Source organism: Malaclemys terrapin, chromosome 9, assembly GCF_027887155.1.
Source record: "Malaclemys terrapin pileata isolate rMalTer1 chromosome 9, rMalTer1.hap1, whole genome shotgun sequence".
NCBI classification, from domain to species: Eukaryota; Metazoa; Chordata; order Testudines; family Emydidae; genus Malaclemys; species Malaclemys terrapin.
Window position 1 is genome coordinate 92,519,136 of NC_071513.1, and position 23,780 is coordinate 92,542,915.

General features: G+C 42.2%; 1 protein-coding gene across 10 annotated transcripts in view; it reads left to right on the forward strand.

The window, feature by feature from the left end:
- The window catches only part of NLGN1 (neuroligin 1), a 595,801-nt gene that overhangs the window by 563,196 nt on the left and 8,825 nt on the right, over nt 1-23,780 (forward strand). For 7 of the 10 annotated variants that reach the window (XM_054040478.1, XM_054040480.1, XM_054040476.1 and 4 more), the window contains one exon: nt 20,033-20,245. In XM_054040478.1, coding sequence (XP_053896453.1) covers nt 20,033-20,245 — 213 coding nt within the window. The remainder of the gene's footprint in view (nt 1-20,032; nt 20,246-23,780) is intronic. The other 3 variants (XM_054040481.1, XM_054040483.1, XM_054040485.1) reach the window with 1 other exon arrangement.

Sequence of the window (23,780 nt, forward strand, 5' to 3'; positions counted from 1 at the left end):
ACTTTATTGTATTTCATCTTATTGATTTCAGACCAATTCTCCAATTTGTCAAGGTCCTTGTGAATTCTCATCCTGTCCGCTAAAGTGCTTGCAGCCCCACCCAGCTTAGTATCATCTGCAAATCTTATAAGTTTACTCTCCATTCCATTATCCAAGTCATTAATTAAAATATGGAATAGTACCAGATACAGGCTGACCCCTGTGGAGCCTACTAGATATGTCCTCCCAAAGGCACAAGATACAAGAGTTTCACTAGAATACTTCTAGATCAAAGGCCGGGAGGTGTGGGGAGTGGGGAGGAGAGAGGTTACTCTTTGCCATAAGATTTCTCAGTAACTTAACAAAATAAATTGACATTCTTGTCCTCGTCTGACAGCTTTTTGTTATAGTTGGCAATTTTATGTAAATTCAGTGTTTGTTCTGTGCTGAGAATTTGCTTCCCGTGACCTCCCTTTCTTATTCTTTTTGGTGTCAGTAGAATGGTTACTATGTAGCTTCTGCTGATGATGGGTGTTTTTTAGCTTTAAGATGTCTCATTTAGTTTGGTTGTGAACAACGGAAGAATGTAAAAAACTTAGTCTTCCTACTCAAAGATCAGGCAATTATGTTTTTGCCATAAGTGTTTTCTCAAATATAATTGCAGGGTAGGTTTTATATGTAGTGTTGGTTTCTAAAATATCTGAAGAATCCATGAACCATTGACTTACAAAAAAAATTATATTTTTTGTTTATTACCTTTTGAATTTCCTCCCTTTAGTGCTTTATCTGCCTCTTTGTTCTTCTGGTGGAAAGAGGGAGGGGCAGGCTAGGCATATTATCTGATGCTTTTCCGAATCAATGATGCTCTCTGATCAGTCAGCCCTGAGCAATCTGAGTTTACAAAACAGAGCAACTTCTGAACTAATATACTGGCACTGAAGGCAAAATCCACATTTCAGCTTTACAACACAACACTGAACACTTCCCTCCGTCACTTTCATTTTATGTGTCACAGGAGCATAAAACTTTTATGTGGACAGATCTGTCCGGAAAAAAAGGACAGTTTCAGTACTTGTGTGTTAGTTCAAGTACATACATGCATTTCTTTTTGAAAGTCTGCATCCAGCAGCCTCTGGTCATCACATGGACTGACAGTTGTCTTAAGCCTCAATTTTGCTCTGCTACTCATAAAATATAATTTATTTTATGAATTGTCACAACTACAGTTGTTACAATGATTATGAACATCACTTGCAACTGCAGCACACATGAACTTTAGCTGTTCACCGAGGTCAGAAACATATGGAGTTCCTCTTCTGGTGTAAATTGGCGTGACTTCATTACTCCACTAAAGGTACTTTGATTCACACCAGCTGAGACTCTGACCCATCCACCAAACAGCCAAGTGGTATCAAAACATAGCAGGATTGGCAGTGCCCTTGACACTAATAGGAAGAGTGAAATACACAAGGGAAGATGGCTACAAATCAATAAATCTACCCCAGGACTCACCTGGGCAGTGGAAGTGTCAGAAACAGTATAAAAATAAAAGACTTCTCCTGATGTTAAGGGAAATTATCTCATTGTTTTAGAAAACATTTATTAGGGCTCAAGTCTCCACTCAGTAGTGTCTGGTTTTATCCATTAGCAAAATGGGACGTTAGTTACCTATATGCACTTAGGTGACACCAGGGTCTCATCAGCAGGATATACTTTAAACTTTTTCACAGAATACTTTAACTGAAAAATAATAATGGCAAAAAGACATCCTTGTGTCAGCAATTGAATGAAATTAATAAATGTTTGAAACCTTTAAGAAACTAGAAAAATGAGCTCAAGGTTCTTTGCTGTCACTGGTTAATGAAGCTCTGTTAGTGCCATTTGAATGAAGTCAGAAAATCGACAGGTGGTTTGTAAAATAAGCATTTCTTATGATTTAAAATGTCAGTGTGGCTGTTATGACCATGTTTTTGAATAGGATCAGGATGCTGGGTTCAGTCAGAGAGGGGGCCCCAAAATTGAGACTCCCACTACTTTGCTCTGCTAGTATTCCAGAGGCCTTCTTTGAGTCGATCGGTAATTTTTTCACGAACGACATCTAATCTATGAGTATAAATTACTTGCACTCTTATTATTCCTTAATTGAAGTGCATCAATGTGAAATTACCATAGATGTTGCTGGAATGATTCTAGCCTCGATTAACTCGTGTGGAACTGAATGAAGCCTTCCCCTCCCCCCAAACTGGGGACTAATGTTTGACATCTTGTATTTATTTAAATTGTTGCTCCAAAATTAGAGAGAAGATCTGTGTGTGATCAGGTGTTTTATAATTATGTTCTTGAGCAAAATGCGGGGTTTATACATACTACTTGTATTTTAATGTATAACCTTTTCATGCTACTGTTTTGCTTAACAGATGTGCAGACAGCGGTAGCTTAATCTCTTGGGATTCTGTTTGTGAAGAATAGTTTAATAGCAGTCATTTTTTTCTAAAGTGGCATTTACAGCCTCTGTTATTTTTATTACAAAAAGCTGCATTCAGGACCAACCCCTTTCAAATTTTACTATACAACTTCCAGCCTTAATTCATAAAATGTGGATTGCAGTGGGGGGAAATCATTTTGAATAGCTATTACATCTTACATTAGCCAATGGTAAATACAGAAGCTGCAAACAGTAAAGCTTCAGTCATGACAGACCAGGATGTTTGGTAGGAAAAAGCAGGCATGTGATGTGGCACAGTAACTTCTTAATTACTTGATATTTTTGGCTACCAATGATCACAACTAAAGTACTGAAAACTAGGGTTACCATACATCTGGATTTTCCCAGACATGTCCGGCCTTTTGGTCCTCAAATCCCCGTCTGGGGGGAATTGCCAAAAAGCCGAACATGTCCGGGAAAATGCCGGCATCCCTGCCCCAGTCCCCTGCTTACCTGAGCGGCTCCAGCAGGCTGCGAGCTGCAGGCGGATTCCCCACTGCGGCTGCTGCTGCTCCCCCCAGACACCTCAGCTCTGTGTAGCTGAAGAGCCGAGCTGCCCGAGCGCTACCAGCTTCACAGCTTGCCGGGCAGCCCCCAGACCTCCAGACCCGCTGCGCCCCCAGCCAGGCGCTTCCCCTCCCGGGCTCCGGCTGCGCTGGGGAAGCGCCCGGGCGGGGGCACAGTGGGTCTGGAGGTCTGGGGGCTGCCCAGCAAACCGTGAAGCCAGGAGCGCTCGGGCAGCTGTTTTGCATGGCTGGGAGGGAGGAGGGGGAATGCAGGGCGCTCAGGGGATGGGGCGGAGTTGGGGCGGGGACTTTGGGGAAGGGGCTGGGCCGGGGCGGGGAAAGGGCAGAGTTGGGGCGGGGATTTTGGGGGAAGGGGCGGAGTTGGGGCGGGGAAGGGGCGGGGCCAGGGCCCTGTGGAGTGTCCTCTTTTTTAAAACCTTAAATATGGTAACCCTAAGTGAAAACTGAAGACCAAAGAGTTCGAGATGATGCCTCAAGTATTGGTAAATTGTCAGTCCTTGTGACCATTCCTGGTGCACAGTTAGTATAGTGATGGATGCAGTATAACAATCTAGATAAGTAGGTAGGTCCATAGATTAAATAGTTTCCTGACCAGGGGGATATATCCCTTTGTTTGAATAAGAATAGATATAGTAGCTCTGTCCTCATGAACACAAAGGCCAATAGTGCTAACCTGCTTTCTTTGTGGTGGATTTGTGTGATAAGGGCTGGTATCTGCGTCAGCTAGCCTCATTTTTTCTTTAAAATTCAGGGCTGAAATTGAATTGATGCTTTATCTACTCACCTACTTTATGAAAATTGATGCCCATTCTTCTTAAAAGAAAGATAAAATAACTATAAATTGATCTGTTGCCAACTGGCAATATTTTTGATAAAAGACAAATTTGCTGTTGAGTTGTTTTAAAGTGACAGAGTGCTCTCTTGCCATCTCTCTTTCTCTCTCATTTTGCTATGTCTTGGTACCATAGCATATTAGCCAGACCACAGGAAGGTCATAAGGTCGGTCAACTATGCAGTCCCTCTAAGGAGTGAGGTAAATTGTTGCCATAGCAGTAAAATAATTGCTATGAGTTCTGTAGGGATGTTAAGCAAAAAAAAACAAAAAAAAAAAGAGCGTTACTCAAGTGTGTTTCAACAAGTATGTCTCAGAATGAATGACTGATCTCAAAGAATAAGATATAGTGTGACAGGTTGGGTCACAGAAACCCCCTTGGGACAGCCACCTGATGTGCTGAGACTACCTCTGAGCCCGTTCTCCCTGGCAGCTTGGGACTTCAGTACCCTGTCTTGTTGAGGCAGACACACTAGCCTGCTACAAACACAGACCCAGGTCTGAACCATGTACCCCACAAGCTGCAGACTTAACTGAAAATGGCTTAAGTGTTCCTGTCTCCAGCACCCAGACACCCAGTTCCCAATGGGATCCAAACACCAAATAAATCCGTTTTACTCTGTATAAAGCTTATACAGGGTAAACTCATAAATTGTTCGCCCTCTACAACACTCATAGAGAGATATGCACAGCTGTTTGCTCCCCCAGGTATTAATTACTTGCTCTGGGCTAATTAATAAGTAAAAAGTGATTTTATTAAATCTAAAAAGTAGGACTTAAGTGGTTCCAAGTAATAACAGACAGAACAAAGTAAATTATCAAGCAAAATAAAACAAAAACACGCAAGTCTAAGCCTTATACAGTAGGAAACTAAATGCAGGTAAATCTCACCCTCAGAGATGTTCCAATAAGCATCTTTCACAGACTAGACTCCTTCCTAATCTGGGTCCAGCAGTCACTCGCACACCCCTGTAATTACTGTCCTTTGTTCCAGTTTCTTTCAGGCATCTCTTTGGGGTGTAGAGGCTATCTTCTGAGCCAGCTGAAGTCAAAATGGAGGGGTTTCCAGGGCCTTTTATATTCTTTCTCTTGTGGGCAGAAACCCCTTTGTTCTCCTGTGCAAAATCACAGCAACAAGATGAAGTCGGTAGCCACCTGGGCAAGTCACATGTCTATGAATGATTCAGCTTTTTGCAGGCCAATGCTATTGTTTACATGTTAGTTTGAACATTCCCAGGAAAGCTCAGATGTGGATTGGCATCTCCCAAAGTCCATTGTCAGTTAAGTGTTTCTTGATTGGGCACTTACTGAAAATAGTCCTTTCTCAAGAAGCTGACCAAATGTTTTACTGAGGCTACTTAGAATCAAACAAATACATAGCCAATATTCATAACGTCAAATATAAAAATGATACATGCATACAAATAAGATTAATATATTCAGTAGATCATAACCTTTGCAAAGATATGTTACATGGCATATCTAGCATAAAACATATTACAGTTATGTCATATTTACACTCCTAATTACATTTCTATGAAGCATTTTGGGATGCAACGTCACATATAGGATAATTTAACCTGACCTAATTTTTAAAAAGAGATGCTTATGTCTTTATTTTTAACTTGATTATTTAACTCATGGTAATACAGTATGAGTATGTCAACGTTTTCAAAAAGCAAACTCTGAGGTTCACATTAGCACCTGAATTTCTGACCTCCATTGGATGATTGCACATTCCAGTGGCTATTTAGGTATCTAAATACATTTGTGCATGCTATTACAGTAATTGCACACACATTTTTGCAGGCAGATTCCTGACCTCCCTTTTTTTCAAATCTGACTTATAAGGTTATATACTAACATTGGATCCTCATCAAGAGCCCCCCAGTGTTGAGTACTATTGTATCAAAGAACCTGAAAGTGGCCTGTTCATCATATTTTTAAACCATTGTTATAAGAATGACCACCAAAAGTGTCAATCTCCATTTCACCATCTCATCGATCCATATGCATTTTCAAAAGTTTCCGGAAGTATTAATACTAACCAAAATCCATATTAACAAACAGCCAGATCAGCCACTACAAATCCAAGATTATTTCATGGCTTAACGTGGGAAGAAACTGTTCTGCAGCCCTGCAGAGATCAGCAGAAGTTTTCAATTTAAAGACATTACTAAGCAAATCTAAACTGGATCAATGCAAATTCTAAACAGTCGCATGTGTAATTAACTGTCCCATTACACAATAAAATAAAGTTAACATTTTCAATTTACAGTCAGTGGGAGCTGGGGTTGAATAAGGCTGCCTAAATACGAATTTAAGTGCCTCTCTTTAGGCACCTTACGCTGAAAAATTCGGCCTAAAATCCCATCATCCACAGCATCTTCTAACCATAGAGCTCTGTCAACCTACCATTTTTCATTTGGGAAAATTTTCTCTGCAAAAGCTGAAATTTCATAAAAATAAAAATTCTTGGCAAGTGCAAAAATTTGCGTTATTTTCTGGTCTCTTCTCAAAACTGATTTAAATTCCCAATATTTTAAGGGGTCTTTCCACATGGATCAGATTATAGAATAAGAACCTCATTTTGTCACAGATTTTTAAGGTAAAAGAAACAGCTGGATGGGAAGGGAGACTTTTTCAGCAGACCTTGGCTCTCTTATTATAAAGATTCTTGACCTTATAGAGTTGAGAAGGCTTTTGACTCCATGTCTATCCAGTGTTTACTGATATTCTCCATTACACCAAGCTATCATGGCTCATAGTTGTGCTGCCCAATAATATCCAGTAAGGTCTGAAGGGTCCAGTCCTTCATGTATAATTCTGTCAATACGTAATATGCCATAATTCCATTTTTGCCATTGAAAATTGATTCTGATGCTGCTCAGTAGGCAAGGGGTAGGCATTTGATTCGATGTTCTGTGTACTGCTTAACACCACATCTTGGTATTTGAGATGGATAGGATTGGAATAGTGGGGCAATCATGATATAATTATGAAAGAAAAAGAGGCAAAGCCTCCTTCAAGGAAACTGTTTTCTCCCACTAAATAGACAAGGGACAAAATATAGCATCCTGAAAATATTTCAGGTGGGATTTTCAAATGTCCTAAGAGCATTGGCTTAACACTGCTCCCATTGAAAGTAAAACTCCCCATTAACTTTATGGGAGAAGAGTTAGGCTAGCACTACAAATCTCACCCATTATGTTTGTGAGTTAGTGGTTTATCTTTAGGGACTTGGTTGGGGCTGTGTTTAGTTTAGGGATGGTCTGTGTTCCAAAGGATTGCTATATGATTGATTTTTTTGTATTGTATACATTACCCTGCTATTAGGATTTGCCTTGGGCCCTGTTGTCTCATAGGAACTATTGGTTTTATTAAGGTTTTCAGAGACACTGGGTTATGAGAGCGTTGTTATTGTTTTATTTACTGTGGAGCACTCTTCCATTGACATAGCTGCATCTACACTGGGGGTTTTGTTGGCGTAGCTGTTTCAGTCAGGAGTAGGGTTTTATTCATAACCCTGACCAAGGTAGATATGCCAATATAACTTTTCAGGCTTGGTCTACACTAAGATCCAAAAGAGGGGTAGTTTCTTTGTTTTAAAGGACTCCAGTAGCTTGGGCTTTGTGACACTAAAAGAAAATGAGGAATAAAACCCAAAGGAGGCGGAATTTCTTTTTGTTGTTTCAAAGACCCCCACAGCTGTAGCATTTTTGTGACCCCGGCCTATCCCACCAACGTTACTCATATTATAATTTGTAAAAACACAGATGAGAATTAATTCAATGCCATGCTTTTCTCCATGAGTACTTTCAGAATGCTAGGCTGAGCCGAAAGGGTAAGGTTTTCTTGTCACTGCCTATATTTAGAATGTGGACCTTTTGCAATTAGCTGATTACATTCTGCAAATTGTTGTTTTGGCAGCAGGAATGGGGATTTCCTGAGGCCAACTACTGGTGCAGTCGTGCTGAATATTGGACTTGTTAAGAAATCGTACCTCCCAGCTGCAGTACGTTAGGGTCCAGTAAGTTAATGAGTTAGTGCAGTTGCTTTGCATTGCTCACAATATGGCTTATTGTTCATAAGCTTAATTTTTCAATACTGTTCTTCCAAAAGCAAAACTGAAATGATGTAGATAAAATAGCTGAACTGTTTCCTATCACACCTCTACCCTGATATAACGCCACCCGATATAACACAAATTCAGATATAACGTGGTAAAGCAGCGCTCCGGAAGGGGGGGGGGAAGGTGCGCGCTCCGGCAGATCAAATCAAGTTCGATATAACATGGTTTCACCTATAACTTGGTAAGATTTTTTGGCTCCCGAGGACAGCGTTATATCGAGGTACAGGTGTATTTACAGGTTGAGTAAAGCTCTGTGTGAATACTAGGATATCTTTTTGGAGTCCAAAACATTTTTCAAGTCAGCCATGTTCACACCCCTTTCTATTCACCTTTCCATGAACTTTTATAGGGAGAGATTTTTATTACAATAACTGTTGGGTAATGGCTGACCTTTGTGCCAAATGTTCTAATCACCTACAAACAAGGTCATAGCCTATTTGTCTGAAAGATGCTTGCCCCCAGTTTATAACATTTCAGTCATTAAATTGCAGAGCATAAACAATACCATATGACGTAACTGACACACAATGAATAATTAAAATACATATTCAAGGTGAATGTTTGCGTACAATTCAGAGATTGAAATATGTTCACATACATGGTTTGCTGAACAGCTACATAGAAGCCATATCTGTTCATTGATATTTTGCAAACAGCAAGAAACGTAATAGAATTGTCATGTGTCCTGCAGTTTGCCCAGGTACAATGGCGATCCAGGTCTCCATACTGATTTATTAATCTCATTTTCTAATTACATAGGGTTACCATATTTAACAAATAAAAAAAGAGGACCCTCCACGGGGCCCTGGCCCCGCCCATTTCCCCACCCCCAGCCCCACCCCAACTCCGCCCCTTCCCCGCCCCAACCCCGCCCCCTCCTCCCTCCCACTCCCGGCCACGCGAAAAGGGCTGCCTGAGCACTACCGGCTTCATGGTTTGCCGGGCAGCCCCCAGACCCTGCGCCCCCGGCCGGCACTTCCCCAGCGCAGCTGGAGCCCGGGAGGGGAAGCGCCCAGCCGGGGGCGCAGGGTCTGGAGGCTGCCCGGCAAACCGTGAAGCCGGTAGCGCTCGGGCTTCGGGCAGCCCCCATACCTCCGGACCCTGCGCCCCCGGCCGGGCACTTCCCCTCCCGGGCTCCGGCGGCGCAGGGTCCGGAGGCATGGGGGCTGCCCGAAGTCCGTAGCGCTCGGCTCTTAAACAGAGCCGAAGAATCAGGGGAGGAGCAGAGCCGCTGCGGCCGGAGGCTCTACTCCTCCCCTGACTCTTTGGCTCTGTTTAAGAGCTGAGCTGCCCGAGCGCTACCGGCTTCGGGCAGCCCCCATGCCTCCGGACCCTGCGCCGCCGGAGCCCGGGAGGAGAAGTGCCCGGCTGGCGGCTGGGGTCCGGAGGCAAGGGGGCTGTCTGAAGCCCATAGCGCTCGGGCAGCTCGGCTCTTAAACAGAGCCGAAGAGTCAGGGGAGGAGCAGAGCAGCTGCGGGAGGGGAAGTGCCCGGCCGGCATTTTCCCGGACATGTTCGGCTTTTTGGCAATTCCCCCCGGACGGAGGTTTGATTACCAAAAAGCCGGATATGTCCGGGAAAAACCGGACGTATGGTAACCCTAACTTACAAATCCAAAATGTATCTCTAGAGCTGCTTATGTAATCCTTCAAGATGCAGCCTGCTATGTAAGTGTAAGCACTGTCAGTGTCCATTCCATCTTTGACAGTCAATAAAGAATGAATCTGCTTATTAATACTAAAACATATAATGATTTAGTCTGTTTTTGGCACATCTCACAGAACTAAAATGAAATCCTGCGGTTCTTAAATCATTCACCTGCTTGTAATCTGTACGTATTTAGCATGAATCTACAGAACTAGGAAGACTCTACACTTGTATTACAATCACACTGTCTTTTGTGCATTTGATGCAAGACATAAGTTGGAGCAACATTTTCAGAAGCCTTGTTTATAAGATCTGGAACCTGATATGTGTTGCAGACACCTGATTGTGGAGGAAGACTTTTTAAATTCATTTTATGTTTTATGCCCTCTTTCTACTTTTTCAATATTGTGATTCCTAGTTTTCTAGCTGTTTTATCCCTTCTCCATTAGAAAAATATGCTACTAATATTAAGGATATTCTGCCTGTTCTAAAATATGTGGCAGTGTCAGCAAAGTGAGGTACCATATTCTCTATTTCATGAATATCACATATACGGTAATGTTCACAGCACTGCAGCTCACCTAATAAATGCAGAGGGTTAGTTGGTGTGAATTCAAGATAGATGCCCACAATAAAAACAAATGTGTTATTTAAATTTAATCACAGTACATACATTTTAGTTATTTCACACATACTTCCAACTCGATAACTACACTTTAAAGGGCAACACACACACATATTTGTAGTTTGTAATTAGTATTAAATTCTGATAAGAGGTATCAAAGCCAAAAATCTTTTCACTGAACAACTTGATACCTGCAGGGTGTGCAGAAGGTAATTTGAGGTGCAGATCTACCTTTCCCCTCCCCCCCACATATGATGTTTCTGCACATCTGCAGTTAATATTTACTTGCAATAAATAAAAGCATAACATTTAACTTTATGGAGCTATATAAGCAATAACATGACAAGGCACATTTGATTATAACACATACACAAATGGCTGGGGTGAATTGAAAGTCACAAGGCCAAAGTGTAATTCCTTTAAACAACCCAAGTAGGGTGGGCAACTGTTTTTATAAAGTGTCTTCTGTTATATTTTTGTAGCACTATGTCTACCTTGTATACCTCTACCAGATAACTACTGCTGTCAAGTAAGACTTTTTTTAACCATTCATTGTCATTGTTAGATCGGTTGTTCAGGTATATTGGATTTATAATGTGTGCTCGGAAATCTTCAGAGGGAAGAGTCTTGCCAATCTTGATTCCCTGCCAAGAGGCGTGCAAGTAGAAAATGAAATGGGACATGCATCTTCTCGCCAGGGCCGGCTCTAGGCACCAGCAAAACAAGCTGGTGCTTGGGGCGGCACATTTTTAGGGGCGGCATTCTGGCGCGGGCCATGCTGCCCCTAAAAATGTGCCCCGGCCGCCCTAACTCACCTCCGCTGCTGCCGCTAGCACCGCTGTTCGCCCTCCCTCCCAGGCTCTCAAACCCAGGAGGGAGGGGGAGATCCCGAGCAGCCGCGGCGTGCCAAACAGCTGATTCACGCGCCGCTGCTTGCCCTCCCTCCCAGATTTGAGAGCCAGGGAGGCGGAGACCCTGAGTGGCCGCGGCGCACGCACTGCTTCTCCCTCTCCCTCCCTCCCTCCTAGGCTTGAGAGCCTGCGGGGAGGAGGCAGGGCTGGAGATTTGGGGAAGGGGCAGAGTTGAGGCAGGGCCGGGGGGTGGAGTAAGAAAAAAACGGGGGGGGGGGGCGGCCAAAATTGTTTTTGCTTGGGGCAGCAAAAATCCTAGAGCCGGCCCTGCTTCTCGCCCAGATTCTTGGAAGGCTTGTCACTCCCCACCCCATAGTGTTAATGGGAATGTTCAAAACAAGTCAAAGTTTAGAATAATGCACTCTAATTCTTTGCACTTATACAGCACCTTTCAACTTCTGTGATTCTCTTATTATCTTACTCCTCCTCCCCAACCACGTTAAAAATCTCTTGTAAAAACAAGAGCAGAAAGGGCAAAACACATTTTCAGCAACCTCCCCGCCCCAGTGGGTGAGGGAAAAAAGCTGGCCAATCATTGCAGCATTTAACAAATAAACAAACACAAACCAAAACAAATCAACACTACCATCAGCCAACCAATGAAAGTGGGGGGGGGGAGCCCAGTGGCAGAGCAGTATGGTGATCCCTAGAATCTGCCCATCCCCTATGTAAAACTATGTGTTTGAGCAGTAGGTCTAAGTCACCATCAGTCTATGGGGAAAAGTGTGTTATGCAAATCCCAGGGCTTGGTGCTTAGCTGTGCCCATTTGTCTAGCTGCTCTGCAACTCGGAGGAGGCTGCCCAAGTTTAATGAACCTCCCTCCTAAGCACAAAAGGCCACACTCATCCTTGGTGGTAACTCCATTGGAGTCAACAGATCCGAGCATAGATACTCCCTCCAGAATCCACCACAGTGATTGCTCCGGCTGATATTGCACAGGGCTCTTGATGCTGAAGGCAGGGGCGTTCTTAGTGGGAGGTACTATTTATGGAACAGTGTACCTAAGGGATTCAGAATGAGCCCAAAGCTGACCACTTTCAGAATATAAAGCAAAACTCACCTTTCTGCAGAAGCCTTCCACTGTTTTTTTTTTTAAAGTGTGTTATTGAATGGATTCTTTATTTTCAAAGTTTACAAAAGCTGACAAGTATAGGAGATGAAAAGCAGAGTTCACTATGGAGAACCCTAGGACTCTACATTTCTGTACTTGATACTTAGATATTGTAGAGATCAGCATCGTAGAAATACCACGGACAGATTGATAGATTAGATATTTGCCTGCACAGGCACTGTGCTAATGGTGGATAGTTCAAGGAGATTAAACAGTAAGCCTTTTGTCCTGAACTCACCCAGCTAGTGACAGTTCAAGTTCTGCCTAGGGCAAAAACCTGGGAAAGGCACTGAACTAATGGTATCTATCTTATTGCTTTCTGGGATACAGAGGATGAAAAACTTTAAATAAAAACGTATTAAGACAGACTCTTCCTTGGTATACATCGTAAATTGATGCAAATATGAATTTCACCCACTCACACCACAGGACTGAATTTGCCCCATTCTGTGTTGTTTTAAAGTGTTTCTAGAGAGCAGGTGCTGTGTGTGGAGCCATAGAAAGAGATGGGTTTAATCACTTTGAGCCATTCTTCACTAAAATTAAAAAATGCCCCCCTCTGTCTTATCAGTCATTTCTCTGACTTCCTCACAGTTTGCATGCTTCTGAGCCATGCTACTAATGGTGCACACAAACAAAAATGCATGAACAGCTGGTGATATTAACAGGCATCTTATGGTTCTGAAAAATGAGGTAGAAATGTTTCATGTCATGAAAGTCAACATCAATATCTATCCGTCTTGTGTAGACATGGAAGTCAGCCAATGTGATTCTTACTGAGGAGGTACAAGATATTTCTTCTCAATTGGATCTAGTGCTTGGGACATAAGTCATAATTTGTTGAATCTAATTGAATGGGGGCAAAATTATTAGTATAATACCGATTCTTCCATTTTTCTTTTTCTTTTTTTAAATGGAAAGCTCTCCTCTCTAGCTGAACCAAACATGCATTCTCCAAATCTCTGCCCTTGTAGAGGACAGTAGATATTTCCTCTTCTGCTCTCTGTGTGAGAGTCTTTTTGCAAAGGATTCTTTAACTCTAGGAAATGAGTTCTGCTTTATTTTTTCCAGGATTTTTGTATTTTAGAATGAGGTTCAGGGCTTGGTGTGAATTCTCATAGCACCAGAGGTTTGCCTCTGCTCTTAACCACCATATTGGTCTTCTGCAGCTCATCACTTGCTCTTACAGACAGTGATTTAGCTGCCTCCCATTTTGCTGCACACGAAATATAGAATAGGACATGGGGTTCCACAAGCTGGTGGTTTAGCCCCTCAAACCAGCCTGCCTCCCCCATCAGAATCATCCTACCTCCAATGTGAACCAACCCTCCATTTTGCTGGCAAATGGTCTGGGATCACTTGGGCACAGCAAAATCTTTCTGAACCGCTACTGCTGGTCTGTTCAACATCAGAACCTGTATGGGACCACAAAGAGTGAAGCATGTTCAGGAAAAGAGAGGGAAAACTCATTCATTGGAGCCCAGCATAGACACTGACCATAACTGTTTTCTTATCCCAAAGTTTCTGGCATTCAAGAAAGGCCTTCGGCCAGTTTGCCTTTGATCCCCATAGCTTATGCCAGTCATTCTCATACTCCATGTGCTGCCTGTTCTAGACTCATTAACTGTCTGTAATCCAGTCAAAAGAGGGGCTGGGCGCAACTTCCGGGCATGCTCAGCCACAGAACTCTATAATTTCCTTAAACACGGGAATTATATTTCCTTAAAGCCACTGGTATCTCCCAGATCTTCCTGTGTTTAGGCTCCACACAGGTTACAAAGAAAGCACAGCTAGTTACAAACGTTTATGAGCCTTTCTTTTCTACCATCTTCATTTACACTTCAGTATTCCTAAAGAAAATTATTTGCAGGGACCAAAACTTCTCTGGTGTGTGGGGCCTTTACATGTAATCTCAGTCGCCAGTTCAGTTTGGCTCCTATGCTATTGGGGAGGTGGAAAGATGTCAGGTCATGACACCAGCACCCATTCCTTCCTGCACACATGCACAGAATTGTAATGAGTTATAACACAAAACAATAATAAATTAATATTAATTATTTCTCCCTCCCGGGGCCTCTCCATGAGCATCTAAAGTATCCTAGATTATTTTTGCCCTTTCTTGGCACCTGGCAGTGTTCTGCTGAGTTATGCAGCTGAATGTTCTAAGCATGATGGTTTTCATAATATGGAATGCCGGTTGATTTAAAGTGTAAAGCTAGAGCCATGCTGGAGAGGACCCTGAAGGATGTCTTCCACTGCCAGCATGTAGAAAACCTGAAGTGGAAGCCAGACAAGGGCCAGTGGGAGGGAGGGTAGTGCTCAAGGTGACGCCAGCAACCACTTCCTCCCCAGAGGCAACTTCACCCCATTTGCTGACAGGAGGTTCATCCACAAGGCCCGGCTCAACTGCTTTCCGCTGAATGGAGCCGTCCGCCACGGGAATCGGGACAAGCGATGTCAGAAGTGCAGCTATACCAACAAGACATCGCCCCACGTCTGGTGTAGCTGCAAGCCCCATTCCAGAGCCTGGCAGCTGCGAAACAACTCCATCCAAGATTGCCTGGTCAGAGCCATCCGGCCACCCATAGGGAAGGTTTCAGAAAGGCTTTCTCAGTCCATTGAACTGCATTTGGCTGTTTTTTCCTGGTTAGGTTTGTCAGTGGGGTGGCAATTTGGCTGTAGTGCGGTACAAATCATCAGTAATACCTGGCCAAACCCAAGGATTGGACCTGTTTCTTTGACTTATGGATAGGCCAATTTTGATAGCATTTACCTTAGCCTGTAGGGGGTTGATAGTACCTTGACCCACCTGGTGTCCAAGGTACCTTACCCTTTTTGGCTTTAACTGTTAATCCTGCCTCCCTTATGCACTGGAAGATAGCTTGGAAGTGTTCCAGGTGTTCTGCCCATGAATCTGAGAATATAGCCACATCGTCGAGGTAGGCAACTGCAAATTCCCTAAATCCAACCAGAAGGTTATCTACCAGTCTCTAAAAGGTGGCAGGAGCATTTCAGTCCAAAAGGGAGCATATTAAATTCATATAGCCCTACATGGGTGATGAAGGCTGACCTTTCCTTGGCTGGGTCACCTAGAGGCACTTGCCAGTACCCCTTAGTTAAGTCTAAGGTGGAGATGAACTGGGCACGTCCCAGTTTCTCCAATAGCTCATCCATGCGTGGCATTGGATAGTTTTCTGGGCGAGTTACACCATTTAGCTTATGGTAGTCCACACAAAAGCGATCCAGAACCACTGGAGAGGCCCATGCACTCTCAGAGGAGCAGATTACACCCATCTGTAACATGTCCTTGAACTCCACCATCCCGGGAACCAACAGGTAACTGCGACTGGGCATCATCATCACCAACAAGGACCGGAAGAAGTTCATCATGGTAGACGTCACAGTGCCCTTTGAGAACAGGACCCCAGCCCTCCATGATGACTGAGCTCGAAAGGAGGAGAAATACACCCCTCTGGCTGAAACCTTGAGAGCTAGGGGTTAACCAGGTTCAGACACATGCGCCAATTGTCGGAGCCTTGGGCACATGGGACCCCAGTAACGAGCGAGTGTTGAGAGAATGCAGAATTGGTCAACGCTATGCTTGGCTGATGCAGCAACTCATGGTGTCAAGCACCATCAGCTGGTCAAGGGACATCTACGTAGAACACATCACCGGACATTGGCAATACCAGGAGGGATGAGCTGGAGTGCTGATGAGAAGCGCAGTCAGGAATGTAATTGAAATACTTTCCTCATGGATTATGTCTTCTAAATGGACAACCTACCCTAAATGCACATTACTGAGGGACAATCTCCACTCATTGATATATTTTGCTTTCCACAACCAAATCTTTGTACAACTTTTCATGAGTGATGTACCCAAGTATTCGGATTCTAATATCTAAACTGTATTGTTAAATTTATTCACCTAAATTTGGGTTATTGCTGATTATGTACTACCTGTATCATGTTTCAGAGTAGCAGCCGTGTTAGTCTGTATCCGCAAAAAGAACAGGACTACTTGTGGCACCTTAGAGACTAACAAATTTATTTCAGCATAAGCTTTCGTGGACTACAGCCCATTCTTCAGATGCATAGAGTGGAACACACAGACAGAAGATATATGACTTTTAAAAACAAATTTTGTATTTATGGATAATCTAAGCACTATGCCCCGATGTACAGACACTCTTTTCTCAACCTATGTATTATATACTTTTTTTAACATTAGCTTTAATAAAAAATTTAAATCTGAGAATAGGAATCTACACGGATATAACTACACTGAACAAAATATGCCAATTAGATGTGGTATATTAGGTCTTAACACTGGAGAACTGCTGGCCTTGCACTTTATACCACTAGCCTGTTCCCTCCCTGGGCAATAAAGCTCAGCACTGACCTAAAACAAACAAATGTAGTTCTAAATGTAGCATAGCTCAGATCTCTCTGCAGCAAGGCCAATTAGCTTTCCATGCAGTTTACAGTTTGGGAAGGTCTGTTAGAATGAATGTGAGAGCATTTGACTGAACACTAAAGACTAGAGCAATAAACAATAGTCATGTGTATTACAAATATTTGTTTGTTACTGCAGAATTTTAGTAATACAAACTAGTAACAGTGATTAGGCATAATCTGACAAAACAGAACATATCAGTTAGGTACAGTGAACCAAAGTCTGCCTTCAGTCACCAGTCATTAAGTCATTGGAGTGACTCCAGATTTACTGTGGCGTAACTGTGTGCAGAATTTAGTCTAGTCCTACTTTTCCTATTATACGTAACTTGCTGTTGTCATCCCACGATATGAAAAAGGCGGAGCAAATAGCACATCTCCATTTGATCATCAAGACCCGTCTGAAAATTTCACCCACCCCAATAAGAATTAAATGTTGTTTCCCATTTTGTGTAATGAAATCTAGTCTGAACAGTGTTACTTGTTTTAAATAAAAGTTTTGCTTGTTTTGCAGTCTAAAAATAATAGTAATAAAAAATAACGGACTGCTGTCCTCTTGAAAGATTATATAATTTAATCGGATTGTGCTTCTGCTTTTACTATTGGTCTAGCAGGTGAAGATCTACATCTGCAAGCTCAGAGTCATATCTGTCTCTCTTAAACAAAGTTTGTTGCTAGTATCAAAATGAAACTTTTAAAGAGCAGATGATACAAATTCTGTAGCCGCCCCCAGCCAACACAGGGGATTGAAATGGGGAGCAGTAGAGCTAAAAGCATGAAGCTCGCCCGCTTGAGTCAAGAAGAGTATTCTGTAGCTGGGGCTGTAACAGATTCACATCTTCTGTGGATAGAGTGCACAGAGGACTACTGGCCAGTGTGTTATTCACATGCAGATTGCAAGAGCTACAGTTTATGACTTTCCTCCTGAGAAGGAGGGGATTTGATATTGGGAAGGTGAGTGAGAGAGGAATAGAAGTGAAAGAATGGAGGGTGGGGGAAGGGCCTGTTGAAAGGGAAAGGCTGCCAATAGGGCATTGAGCATAAAGAGAAGAGGAGCAGTAGCTGAATGTCCAAAAGGTAGAATGGGGCCTTCTTATCTTGTCATCTCCTCCCCCAACCCATGCTGGGCAAATGTTATTTGGCTGCAGATGAATATCAATATTTTGGTCAAAATGTATCTGAGTTCTTGTTCAGTAGAAGCCAAGTGATTGTACAACTCTGAATCAGATATCTAGTCACACCCTTCAGGATTAAGAGTTCACACCTGGGTGCCTAAAATTTGGCACATTATAAAAAAAAAGTGACCTATTTTTCAGAGAGGCTGGACATACCAGCTCAAATTTACTTCAATGTGCTCAGCCCCTCTGTACATCACAACACCTGTATTTAGGTGCCTAACTCTGGACCTGTTCCACTGCCACTGAAGTCAGTTGGAGTCTTTTAATTGACTTCAGTGGGGGTGGAATCAAGTCCTTTATCACAAAGCTTGAAATCATGGCCTTAATGTTGCTATGCATTAAGAGAAGAAATATTCTGAAACCTTCCTTCTCTTGAATTTGTATCCATTTCTCACTGGAAAGGTGCATCAATTACAATAAAGCTCCTCTGTTAGCTCTTACTACATGTTGTGTTCTGTATTTCTGCAGTCGCTGTCCTGTTGACTTCTAGAGTAAATGGTCATCTCTCTCTCTCTATGCAATTGAGTCTGTAAATTCAGCTTCTCCCTGTTTATGCCCTGGTATTTTGGGTAGCAAAAGGGATATATTTTTTTAAAGGACATAGTAACTAGCTGTTATAAATAAGGAATCTTTTTTCTTCCTTCCCCATCAATATCATACACAGTTATTATTCTGAATTTAAGTCTTAAGAGCTGCAAGTATTGCTGTTGATGTGATAGTGTGAGTGAATAGGTTTGTAAGAGAATTGTTGTATGCTTTCTTCTGGAAAACTACTGTAAACTTTTTTGTTTAGCGTGGTGATCTCTGCATCAAAGGAGAGTTAAATTAGTGTAACTTTAAGTAGAACAGAGGAACTGCTAATATTTAGTTCCTGTGGAGATAATTGTTTTAATGGTGGTACTTCTCTACAGGGCACTCATTGAAAGGCTGTTACGGTGTCCATTTTGTGTGCGTGAAATCAGTTTCATACACAAGTGGAGGCTTTTGGTTTTCCTTCAAATGCTGATATTATTTAAACCTTTGCTCAAAAGACTTTATACAGGAGGCCAACGGGACCCATGGGGTCCAAGATAAAACCCAAGAGGGGCTTTTCTCTGATGTGTTTATGGTTCAGCTTTGAGAGTCAGCTGCCTAATGATAACAAGTCTTTAATAAACAAAAAAACAAAGTTCCTGTACTGACTACAGGAAAAGCACTCATTTCTCCACCTGATACAATTCCCAATCTGACTATGAGGAAACAAGTTATGTACTCCCTGGTTTACATCTAAGCTCCTATCTATTTAATGCTAAGGGGTTACTAGAGCAGCTCAAATTGCCTCGTGTATCCTTTAATGCAGACTCAGTTAACCCAGGTTAATGGATGTGGGTTGGAGCTCAGGGAGTAGGAGAGTCACTCAGGTTGTACAGCTCAGCCTGTCCTGTGACATAAATTGAATCTTTTGGGGAGTAAAGCGAATGGGAGAGAAAAGAGGGGGAAAGGAGGCAATGTGGTAATACAGGGAGTACCTACACCACAATCAATGGATTGCAAAATTGAGCAGCCACCCCTCTGGCATGCACCAACCCCACATCTGCATATGCAAATTGGGTAGCTGGGTGCCCATCTGACTCCTATGCTTCCATAAACAGGCATGTGCCGAGTTTTGCAGACACAATCCTTTTAACACACACGTTTGCAAGCTGAACATTTGGCCTTACAAATTTTGCGGTGTTCTGTTCACACGTATGTGTTATTATTTTTCATTAGTTGCATTCCAACAGTGCGCACAATTAGAAAGGCACTGCTCACATACCGAAAACATGGTCCCTTCCCCAAAGATTTTATTCTCAATTTATTATATTTAAAAGCCATAGGTCTTTACTGACTTATTCCCAGTCTTGTACTGCAATGAGCATATTATCCTGTATTGTACCTACACAATTCTCACATTCATTTATCATGGTTAATATTACAATGAACAGCAAAGGATTTACTGTAGCAAGGATGAGTTACTTGTAAATTATTGCCAAGTGGATATAAAAAAGTATGTATTTCCATAGTACTTAACTCCATTTACATTTGAAGCATTACTGAAAAGATAACAGTGCAACAAGCATAATCTGAGGAGCCCATGCTAAACCTTTTCTCTTTTTCCTTTACATTTGCAGGTTTCTTGAGTACTGGGGATCAAGCAGCAAAAGGAAACTATGGCCTCCTTGATCTAATCCAGGCTTTGCGATGGACTAGTGAAAATATTGGGTTCTTTGGTGGTGACCCATTAAGAATAACTGTTTTTGGATCCGGTGCAGGCGGTTCATGCGTCAATCTGTTGACTTTATCCCATTATTCTGAAGGTAACCGTTGGAGCAATTCAACCAAAGGTATTATGCAGGTTGCAAATATTGACAATTTTGGTGTCTGCATGCCACCACCATTAGTACTCTGTGATGCTCTGTATTTCTCTCTCTGTTTCTATGGACTGCTGAGTTCAACTCAATAATAATCTGGCTTTTTAAAGGCTGTAATAGCTGCCTTCCCCTCAACTCTTCTGTGCACGTTTAAATTTGGGGTGGCTTTCTTTCTGTTTCCTGTGGAGCTTTGTAGAAACACTTTTGCAACAGACTTCTGAACAGCACATGCACAGCACATCATTTTTGTCTCTTTTCTTTCTTACCTAAGGGTGTCCTCTTTGGAAAACCAGTCAGAGATGCTCACAGTCGATGAGGTCGACTATATTCAATCAGTCATCAAAGGCATGTTTAGTTTCTCATGAGGAGCAGGATTTAAAGAAAAATAAAACGACATGGTTCCTGTTTTCAAGCTAATGGCTGAAATGCTTAACAGTATTATCTAGTGGGAAGGAAAAAAGTGCCTAGTTCAGAAATCTTTTGTCTGAAACTGCATGAATTTCACTTGCTGTCTTCTGAGAAAAGAATGTTTGAATGTTTTGCATGCATGAACCAAAATTGTCAAAGCATCAAGGTCACAAATTAATTTTTTTTTTTTTGCCCCTATATGTTTTTTCTATTCCATAGATTAACACCTTTTCTCTAGTTAAGTTAAGGCAGACAGCAGGAAATTACAAACATGTTGTTTGAGGCCAAAAAACCTTTTTTCCTTCCATTTTGGCATCAGAATTCCACACACTTTTTTTCTCATTTGCACCGCCATTGCTTTTTGATCACATTGTTTTTCTTCCTCCATCCTGTCAGTATCCGTTTCACATATATGTATGCTATATTGTTTAGACTTAGCAGACAGATGACAGAAAACCCTTGTTGATGGAGTCTGGAGAGACACATAAGGCCTGATTTTCCTCTGATTTACATTGGTGAACTCCCTGTAGGGCCTGATTGTACACTCATACTGGAGTAACTCCACTGACATCAGTAGAATTTACTTCTGATTGAGCACCTGATCCAAAGGCTATTGAAGTCAATGGAAAGAATCCCACTAAATCTCAGTGAGCTTTTGGATCTGGCCTTACTGTGCTGGGAGGAAGGGGGGAGGGATAGCTCAGTGGTTTGAGTATTAGCCTGCTAAATCCAGGGTTGTGAGTTCAATCCTTAAGGGGGCCATTTAGGGATTTGGGGCAAAAATTTGTTTGGGGATTGGTCCTGCTTTGAGCAGAGGGTTGGACTAGATGACCTCCTGAGGTCCTTTCCAACTTTGGTATTCTATGATTCTAAATAGGAGAAGAATCAGGCCAATTCTCTATTATGTAAACAATACTATCATGGAAAATAGATTCCTAGGCTGGTGGGCTTAATTTTAAAAATTATTCTTAAAATGATTTAAAATCATTATTATTTTTATTTATTATTATTTTAAAAAAAATGTTTAACCATTTCCAGCCAAAGACCACTCTAATACTTGAAATACCTTGAAGTAGAAGTGTAGAATCCACGTATAAATTTGACACTCTCAATTATATAGATCTTTTGCATGTTAACCTGTGACATGTTTTGTAAAATGGCATTTTAAGCCAGTAGTTTACTAGTCAGAACTTAGCCTAAGCATAGTGCCCATAACCATGTGTAATCTCTGGGTCATATCATGCCATCGGTTTTTCTGCAGTATTCACAGTGTGGGTCATCTGTGGCATAGTGGATTGAGGATGGGGCTAAGAGTCAGGAAACCTGGTTTCCATTCTCTGCCAATGACTGAACCTTTGGTTTAATTACAAGTAGCTGATGTAATGCTGAACACTATATGCTTTTATCTGCAATGACCAGTTAGTCATGATCTGCATCTTGTCAGCTAACTCTACACAGTCATGTTGTAACACTATAAAATTTGGTCAAAAGCACAAGCCCATTTACTATATGCTGAGTGCGTACTTGAGTGCTCTCATCCCCCACTGAACAGAGCATTCTGCAGGGGTCAGGAGACACTCAGCACATTGAAAGATGGAGATCTTAAATAATTTGCTTTGGCTACCCCATATGCAAAATGGGAACCGTAGTGCTTATCCATCTCGTAAAGTACTTTGAAATCTGTGGACAAATAAATGCAAATTATTATTTACCTCAGTAGGACCTTGACATACAAACGATAGCAAAATATGGCCCATTATGCATTAATGTCATTTTAATATCAGCCTACAGCCCCTTGAGCCATGAGTATGAATATTTCCTGATAGAAATCTAGTTCACTTCCTTTACTGTACATTGTTGCTGGCAGAAATCAGTTACAGTATGAAAATTACTTTTCTCGCTGTCATCCATTATTCACTAACATGGTTCAACAGAAGTATTTCTTTAAAGTAACTGAATTGTACTTTATGGCTAGAGGACGTGATGACTTTTAACGTAATCTGGCCTTTTATGTGCCATTTAACAAGCTATCGTGTTTATATCAGCATTTTCTTACCATGTAACTGACTCTTTCTTTCATTGATATAGAAAATAATTCTAAACCATTAAAAAAAGATATTTACACAGTATGCACATAAAGTAAAGCTACGTTGCATTAAGAATTACATCCAAGTGAAAATTCCAATTTGGTATTATGCTGTATATATTCTACTGGCCAGATCCTCAGCTAGTATAAATCACTGTAGATCCATTGACTTCAAGCTGATTTACATCAACTGAATACCTGGGCCCTATAAATATTATATATTCTATGCCTTTAATTCTGAGGTTCTGCTTTGTTCTTACTCAGCTCTTACTCAGGCAAAACTCAGTTATGACTCATCTCATGGATCTAGAGATGCTCTTCAGCCACATATTTCAGTCCACGTCCAGATTCTACTACAATGAAAGTTTTGCCTGAGTAAGGGCAGAGTAGAGACTGAGTAAGGACCTCAGGAATTGGTCCTGTTATTATCTTCAAGGATTTTAAAACTCCAACAAGATCTTTTTAAAAAATGTTTTCATGAAGCAATTAATTTTAACTAGCATTTGATTATGGTCCTGATCCTGCAGTGTGATTCAGGTAGGCCCTGACTCAGGCTCTGTGCAGTGCCTGAGTCCATCCGCACATCATGTTGCAAGTTGAAGGCCATAATTTGTATTTTTAAAGAGCCAAATTCTGAGATGAGTCAAGCAGGTGCAACTCCTGTTCCCTGGAGGTACTGGCCAGGGCCGGCTCTAGGCACCAGCAAAACAAGCTGGTGCTTGGGGCGGCACATTTTTATGGGCGGCATGGCCAGCGCCAGAATGCCGCCCCTAAAAATGTGCCCCGGCCGCCCTAGCTCGCCACGGTGCGCGAAACAGCTGATTCGTGCACCGCGACAAGCACTCCCTCCCAGGCTCTCAAGCCTGGGAGGGAGGGGGAGCATCGACGCGCAAATCAGCTGTTTCGCGCACCGTGGCCGCTTGGGGTCTCCCCCTCCCTCCCAGGCTCTCAAACCTGGGAGGGAGGGGGAGATCCCGAGCGGCCGCGGTGCGGGAAACAGCCGTTTCGCGCGCC